General features: G+C 37.4%; 1 protein-coding gene across 4 annotated transcripts; it reads left to right on the forward strand.

Annotated features, from left to right (window-relative positions):
- Nucleotides 1-5: 5 nt before the first annotated feature.
- Nucleotides 6-7,585, forward strand: LOC107508147 (40S ribosomal protein S4, X isoform). 4 transcript variants are annotated; one of them, XM_016139756.2, is made up of 3 exons: nt 9-139; nt 1,604-1,662; nt 4,375-7,585. In XM_016139756.2, the coding sequence occupies exon 3, from the start codon at nt 4,382-4,384 to the stop codon at nt 5,171-5,173; it is 792 nt and encodes a 263-aa protein (XP_015995242.1). In that variant the 5' UTR covers nt 9-139; nt 1,604-1,662; nt 4,375-4,381; the 3' UTR covers nt 5,174-7,585. The 4 variants fall into 4 exon arrangements, with proteins under 4 accessions (XP_015995244.1, XP_015995242.1, XP_015995245.1 ...); XM_016139759.2 differs by having other exon boundaries at nt 4,380-7,585; XM_016139758.2 differs by lacking the exon at nt 1,604-1,662 and having other exon boundaries at nt 6-139.
- Nucleotides 7,586-8,173: the final 588 nt, after the last annotated feature.

Below are 8,173 nucleotides of genomic sequence, written 5' to 3' on the forward strand. Positions count from 1 at the left end.
TGCGCATGCTCAGAGAGGGAATCCACGCTCGGCGCAGGGGGCGTAAACCGATAGTTAGTCGTCTTGGCGTTTTGTGGTTTCTAAATAGAGCGAATCTTGGCTCGCGGACGGTCACGTGATCTTTCGGGAACTCTGACAGGTGAGTCTTTTTAACAGACTCTTTTTTTACAGTTTGGGAGGCTCAGCGAGGTTCAATAACTTGGCCAAAATCACGCGGCTTGTAGCTAAACAGGACCGAAATCAACTGCGATTCGGGCGCCGCGGCCTACCTCGCCGAGCTGCCCTTCCGCACACACTCTTGGCGCTCCCACTCAGCTTACACACAGCTTTCAAACAGGCCCCTGCTGATTCTGTTCGGAGTACCCACAGTTTCTATCGCTTTTCCAAGTCTCTACTCCATCAAAATTAAGGCTTCGGAAAACCTTCCCGATACCCTGCCATCTAGTTAAGACCACTCCAGTATGCTGCAGTTGCTTCTCTTAGCATGGTGTACTTAACGCAGTACCGGACACATACTAGTTGCCCAGTAAATGCATAGGCAATCTCAAGTCATTTTTTCATCCGTTCACAGGAAATCTTTGAGGAGCCTTATTTATCCTTTGCCAGGCACTGTGCCAAGAGCTTTTGATGCATTGTCTTTTGTAATCTTTCCAACAACCCTGCGAGGAGGTGCTTTTATTGTCCATGTATTGAAGATAAGGAAACTGAGTCACGGAAAGAGTCACAACAACTGAGAGCCTAACCAGAGGCAAGAGCTTGCGCACAGCAGCCAGCGCCTCAGCTGACTGTAAAACACCTCGCTCTGGGCTGAAATGAATTACCCAAGAATCTGGCTTGGCTTTCCCTGAACTGCGGAGGAGGCTGGCAGGTCGCTGGCCGGACTCCTTCATTCACTAAATATTTAGTACCTACAGCATGGCATTGCTGTAGGTACTGAAATATTAAGATAAATGTCACAAAATCTCTGCCCTCAGAGGGTCTTCAGTCCAGTGGGAACAGATATGTTTAAACTAATAATGACAGTGTAGTGAGATAAATGTGTTAATGGGGCTTTGTCTAATGGAGGTTGCAGTAGGATGCCTAGGAGATGATTAGATTAATGTTGCCTGTTGGAGTGAGATTGGAAGCTGTGGAGAGGGATCCAGAAAGGCTTCCTAGGGGAGATGATGCTTACACTTTTTTGAGGAAGAAATAAGAGTTCTTTAGGCAAAAAGACTGGAAGAGAAAGGGAGCAGATCCAGATGCAGGGAACTGTGTACAAATGTTTGGTAGGGGGCCTCCAGAGAATCATGTATGGCTCGAGCAACAGGGTTCAGATAGAAGATATTCAGGGGATGACAATGAGAAACAAGGAGGGGGGAAGCTTGACTACTTCGCAAAGGGCCTTTTGAGAGAGTTCTCTACCCTTCTCATCGGATGGACATGGAACACTATACAGCTCAGTAGAAATACAGGATGATGTGACTATTAGCCCCACAACTTCTGTGTTTTCACTGAGTTAAAATGTAACAGTAATGGCCTCAGAAGGCAGAGTCAGCCCACAAAGACATACCCCTGTTTCAAGTCCTCAGGTATATTTACTAATCCAGTGACTGTTTTGCAGGTGGGGTTTGTCAGTTGACAGACGTAGGAACCATCATAGCTCAAGGATCATAATTTGAGGTCAGTGCAGAACCCCTACAATCTGAAAAGTTGCACCAAATTCTGTTGTTTTTTTGTTTGTTTGTTTGTTTTGTAATAATTACAGGCCCACCGAAAGTTGCAAAAATAGTACATAGAGACCTATGCACCTTTACCCATTTTCCCCAAATGGTAACATTTTACATAACTATAGTGCAATATCAAAATCAGGAAATTGATATTGGTACAATGCACAAAGTTTTTTTGAAAGCATCACAAGGTTCTCACAAAACTGAATGAAAGCTTTCCAGATCCTGCATAATATATATATATCCTCCTTGGATATTTTATTACATAAGTAATTGCTCATGGTTCAAAAAATAATTCATATAACTGGGCAAATGACAGCATATAGAAAAAAATCAAATTGGCTTTTTACACTATAAAAAGATGCTGTCACATTTATAATTTTAAAAAATATGCTAATTAAACTGCTTGTTTCTCAGATCAAAAAGTCTGATAATATACGTTGTGTTGAGTTATGATTGGGTAATAGGTACTAGAAAATGTTGGAACAGGAAGTAAATCAGTCCAATCTTGTTGGAGGGCAATTCAAAAAGGCCCTGCATTTTCTACTTCTGGGAATTTATTATAATACATGCATCTGTGCAGAATGACATATTTGTAAGGATATTCATTGCAGTGATGCTTATTGTAATGAAAGGACAAATAGTCCAAATTCTATCTATAGGAGACTGGTTCAAAAAAGCCATAGAAAGTATTGTGCAGCTATAAAAATAGAGGAAGCTCTTTATGGACTGACGTGTAACAAAAATCAAGATATATTCTTTAAAAAGTGAGGCTCAGAACACTAATGTAATATATGCTACCATTTGTGTTTAAAACAAGATGGGACAGAAGGAATACATATACATACATGTCCTCACATGTGCATAAAATATCTCTAGAAAGATACACAAGGGATGTGAGGATGGTTGTCATTGAGGACAACTCAGGAAAACTAGCTTTAAAACATCTTTCTTTAAAATTATGAACTAGTTATATTTATTTACCTTGCATATTTTTTTTTTTTTTTTTAAAGAAATACTGCTTACTTGAAACCTTTCCTTCAGTCTCATTTTCTTCCCTCTCCCCAGAGGTAACTGCTATTCCTGAATTTGGTATTTATCTTCCTCTTTAATGTTTTGAAACATAGTACCTTACATATTACTACATATGTAATACATATTACAAATATGTATGTATCCATCCATATGCAAGTAACCATGAACAATACATAACATTGTTTTGCATATTGGACTTCTCTGTCTGCAATGTGCTTTTGTTCACTTAAGATTTTAAAAAATACTTACCCATGTTGATACATGTAGCTCTTATCCATTCATTTAAACCACTGTATAGTATTCCATTGTTCAGCTATACCCCAGTTGCTCCATTTGGACATTTCAGTTTTCTTCGTTTTCTAAACTGTGCTTCATTTCACATTCTTATATATGTCTCCTTGTCCACCTGTGGGGAAGTTTCTCTAGACCAGTGAGCATCATACATATTTTTTCCACATACTCTTAGCAGTAAAAATATTTTCACCATGCATCCCTAATATTTGAATATGTATTAATAATTAAATGTGTGAACCAACATACCAAATTAGTATGTCCATCATAAGGCATTCAAAAAGATAACTATAAAAAGGACAATTAAAAAGTAAAATAGTATATAACAAATATTTATTTATTTGCAGTATAAAAATCCTTAGTGAAAGTAATGTGGTTGAATATGCTTTATCACTTTCCCCTTATATTTTTCTTTTTAATGGTGGTAGAATGCACATAACATAAAATTTACCATCTTAACCATTTTTAAGATAACATGTCAGTACTGTTAAGAATTCATTACCGGCAAGAGTTCCTCTTGAACTTCGGTGATTTTCTCACTTCTTGGCCAGCTGGCTCTCTCTGGATGCTGATTGGATTTTCGTTAAATCTGAGAGTTTGTACCTGCAGTGTTCACATGTGTGTGAGTCATTAGGATTATTTGTAATCTTAATCTTGCTCCTTTGAAGAAATCTTGTTTAAACTCCTCGTTTACTTTGGGGGTTAGGAAAATTAAATCTAGATAGCATAATCTGTAAATCCATTTGTTTGGACATGTATAAATTTCATAGAACACTGAAAAAGACAACACAAAGCACTGAAAGAAAACACATTCAACCCTTTCAAATAAGAAACTCCCCTTTCCCCTTACCCAGATAACTCACCTGCCCTACAGCATAACCCAGGATGTCTGACACGAGGGACTCAGAAAGGGCATGAGTGTCAGTCAGCCTACTAAAGATTAGTAAAGCTTACTTGGATTTCTTTTAGATAAAAATAAATTTAATTTCTAATATTTCCTTTTAGCACATCTGTAAGTATCTTGTGCCTGAGGGATACACACATCTCTGGAGACCAAAATATACCTGGAAACATAATTGCTGAGTTGAAGGGCACGTACCTTATTGAAGATCACCAAATTGCCATACCAAGGGCTTTGTCCCAGTTTACCTTCCACCCTTTTCTTCACACTTTTACTGAAACTTGATTTTAATATACTTTAATTTTTGCCTGTCAGAAGGGTGGGAAACAGCACCTAATTGTTGTTTAATTTGCATTTTCCTAATTACTAGTATAAGGATTTTTAAATATACTTATTAACCATTAAAATGTCTTTGTCTCGCTTCCTTTCCACGCCCAGTGCAGTCATGGCTCGTGGTCCCAAGAAGCATCTGAAGCGCGTAGCAGCTCCAAAGCATTGGATGCTGGATAAACTGACGGGGGTGTTTGCTCCTCGTCCATCTACCGGTCCCCACAAGCTGAGAGAATGTCTCCCTCTCATCATTTTCCTAAGGAATCGACTGAAGTATGCCCTAACCGGAGATGAAGTAAAGAAGATCTGCATGCAGCGGTTTATCAAGATTGATGGCAAAGTTCGGACTGATGTAACCTACCCTGCTGGTTTTATGGATGTCATCAGCATTAACAAGACGGGAGAGAATTTCCGTCTGATCTATGACACCAAAGGCCGCTTTGCTGTTCATCGGATTACACCTGAAGAGGCCAAGTACAAGTTGTGCAAAGTGAGAAAGATCTTCGTGGGCACAAAAGGAATCCCTCATCTGGTGACTCATGATGCTCGCACCATCCGCTACCCTGATCCCCTCATCAAAGTGAACGACACCATTCAGATTGATTTGGAGACCGGCAAAATTACTGACTTCATCAAGTTTGACACTGGAAACCTGTGTATGGTAACCGGAGGTGCTAATTTGGGAAGAATTGGTGTGATCACCAACAGAGAGAGACACCCTGGCTCTTTCGATGTGGTTCATGTGAAAGATGCCAATGGCAACAGTTTTGCCACTCGGCTCTCCAACATTTTCATTATTGGCAAAGGCAATAAACCGTGGATTTCTCTTCCCCGCGGCAAGGGTATCCGCCTCACCATTGCTGAAGAGAGAGACAAGAGACTGGCAGCCAAACAGAGCAGCGGGTGAAACGATCTCTAGGTGACACGATTGGAAAAGTCTCTGTACCTAATTAAAGTTAAATATAGCATGATCACTTGCCAAAAAAAAATTCCTCATCCTTGAATTGCCTGTTTTTATCACTTACGAATTTTTCTATTGGATTATTTGTCTCTTCCATATTAATTTGTAGGAGTATACTTTTACTGTTTTTTTTTTTTTTTTATTTCACTAATTTCTGTTGCTGACCATCTGAAGTTTTGAGGTATACTCTGCTGTTCATTTTCTGATTTCTGTAAGTAAACACTTAGCTGATTGATTTTTGATCAGTCTTTCCGACATAGCATATATGCTTAAGGTCATACATTTTCTTCTAAGTACTTTAGCTGAATGTTACTTTTTAAAAGGAATCTCACAGCTTTTGCTATGTAGTTTTTCACTGTTGCAGTTCTAAATATATTACAGTTTCGTCGTTTTATTCTCCTTCCATGAGTTATTTAGAACTGTGGTTTTAAATTTCCAGAGGTGTGCATTTTGTTTTATTCCCTTTTTAAAAAAAAAAAAAAAAAGTGTCTTTTTTGTTACTGATTTCTAACGTAATTATATTGTGTTCTTAGGATATGTTATGTATGACTTTATCCGTTAATACTTAATGAGCTAAAACTAATATTGTATGCCAACTGTAATTGAAAAATTAAAAAATTATTTTAAAGAAAAAAAATGACTATTGGCCTAGTGTAAGACAAATTTTATGTTCCATGTGTACTTGAAAATAATATTTATTTTCTAATATTTGTAAATTAAAGTTTATTAGTTACATTGTTTAATCTTTTATATGTTACTAATTTTGTTTTATTTTTGTTCCGTGTATCATACTTTTTAGGGGAAGAGTATATTAAAATATATCAGTATGTTTGTAGGTTTATTAGTTTTCCCTTTTATTTCTGCCTTAAAGATTTTTGAGGCTATGTTGTTAGATTTATATAAGTACTGGGTTATTATAGTTTCTCATGAATTTTATCATCAAGCAATGAAACCCGTATTCCTATTATCCCTTAAAGTCTATTTTGTCAGATTTTAAAATCGCCATTATTAGTTTTCTTTCTCCATTTTGCCCTAAATAGGGAGGCAGCAGAGAGTAATGTTAAGAGCATGGCTTCTGAAGTCACAGTGCCTGGTTTCAAATCCCAGCACTAACATATCCTGTCTATAAGACTTCAAGCTAGTTATAACCTCAGTGTTCCCATGTATAAAAAGGGTATAGTTACCGTCTGCCTCATAGGATTGTTAGGAGGATTAAACTAATTGCTATTTTTAAAGTATTTTGAACATCATAGAAGGCACTCCGTGTGTATTTGCATCCCTTTCTGTCAACTTTTTTGTGTAATTTTTCACAAGTATTCCTCTGATAAACACCATATGGCTGTTAGATACAGAAGTGCTGCTGTAGATACCTTTATTACATAACTAATATCACGTGTGTGAGTATATCTGCAGAATAGGGGTTGCTGGATAGAAAACTATGTACATTTGTAAGTTTGCTAGACAGTGCCAAATTACCTTACACAGAAGGCTGGTAAAACCCCTATGTAGTGCAGTTTGGCACTATATAGCAAAATTGATCTTTGCCAGTCTGTTAAGTGAAAAATGGTATTTTGGTATAGATTTAATTTGCATTTCTCTTATTTTAAGTGAATTTGAGCATATTTGAATGTTCTTTGTATTTCCTTTTCTGTGAATGTTCCCTTACCCATTTTCAGTTGGGTCATTGATCTTTTCTGTATCTCTTTGTACAAATTTTGGAAGAAATTGGCCCTTGTACTGTGATGTGAGCTGGATTTTTAAAAAAATTCTAAGTACTTTCCTTCAGGAATCAAGAAAAATAGAAAATTTTGAATCACTATCTCAAAATATTTTACGCCATGTAGTAAAAGCTGCCTTTATTTGGTCATTGACTTTGTACTAAACACATCTTTAATCTTTAAAATGTCAGTGCCTGATAGATGATATTATCTTCACTTTACACATGAAAAAACCTGAAGCTCAGAGAGATTCATTTATTCAACAAATAATCATTAAGCACCTACTATGTTCTTTACTTTGGGGATATAGCAGTGAGTAAAACAGAAAAGGTCCTTGTTCTTATAGTCTTATATTCTAGGGAGGAAATATAGACAATAAACAAGATACTTTTTGATATTGCAAAGTACTGTGAAGAAAATAAGCCAAAGTGATATCCTGGCAAGGAATGGGGAAGCTACTGTTAGATTGGGTGGTTTCAGAAGTCCTATATGAAAAAGTGAGATTTGATCTGTTGCCTAAAAGGAAAGAAAAGATCTGGGAAAGGTCCTAGGCAGGAATGAGCTTGGCTTGTTCAAGACAGAGAAGTCCGGTGTGAGGGGCAAACAGGGAAAGCCACTGAGAGTTTTTTTTTTATTTTTTTTTTAAAAGAAGAGTAATTTGATCTGATTGTATTTGCATCGATCAGGATAGGCTAGGTGGTTAGCAATTCTGAAAGTTTTGGTTTCGAGGCCCTTTCTATTTTTAAAAATTGAGGATCCCAGACAGCTTTTTCATTTATGTGTATATTAGTTATCTAATGCTGTGTACAGATAACCCCCAAATTTAATGACTTAAAACACCACCAATCGTTTATTTTTCTCTGGGTTTCTGTGGGCCTGGAATTTTGGAGCAGCTTGGCTGGGATTTTATGACTTGGAATCTCATAAGATTACAGTTATCTGAAAGTTTGATTAGGGCTGAAGGATCTGCTTGCAAGTTGCTCAGTCACATGAGTGGTAATCACAGTTGGTGCTGGCTGTCAGTAGGAGGCCTCAGTTTGTCTCCAGGTGAGGTTCTCCACAGGCGTACTTCAGAGTCTTTATGTCATGAATGCTGGCTTCCTCCACAGCTGGCCATCCAAGAAATAGCAATGCAAATGCTGAAATGTCTTATGAGTCAGCCTCAGAAGTCACACATTGTCATTTCCTCATTATCCTATTGGTCCATAGCCCTATTTGATACCAGGAA

Source organism: Rousettus aegyptiacus, unplaced genomic scaffold (genome assembly GCF_014176215.1).
Source record: "Rousettus aegyptiacus isolate mRouAeg1 unplaced genomic scaffold, mRouAeg1.p scaffold_m13_p_6, whole genome shotgun sequence".
Classification (NCBI taxonomy): Eukaryota; Metazoa; Chordata; class Mammalia; order Chiroptera; family Pteropodidae; genus Rousettus; species Rousettus aegyptiacus.

Bases quoted from the DNA above. Each gene is read 5' to 3' on its own strand.
- LOC107508147 (XM_016139758.2), top strand. From the start codon at position 4,382: ATGGCTCGTGGTCCCAAGAAGCATCTGAAGCGCGTAGCAGCTCCAAAG.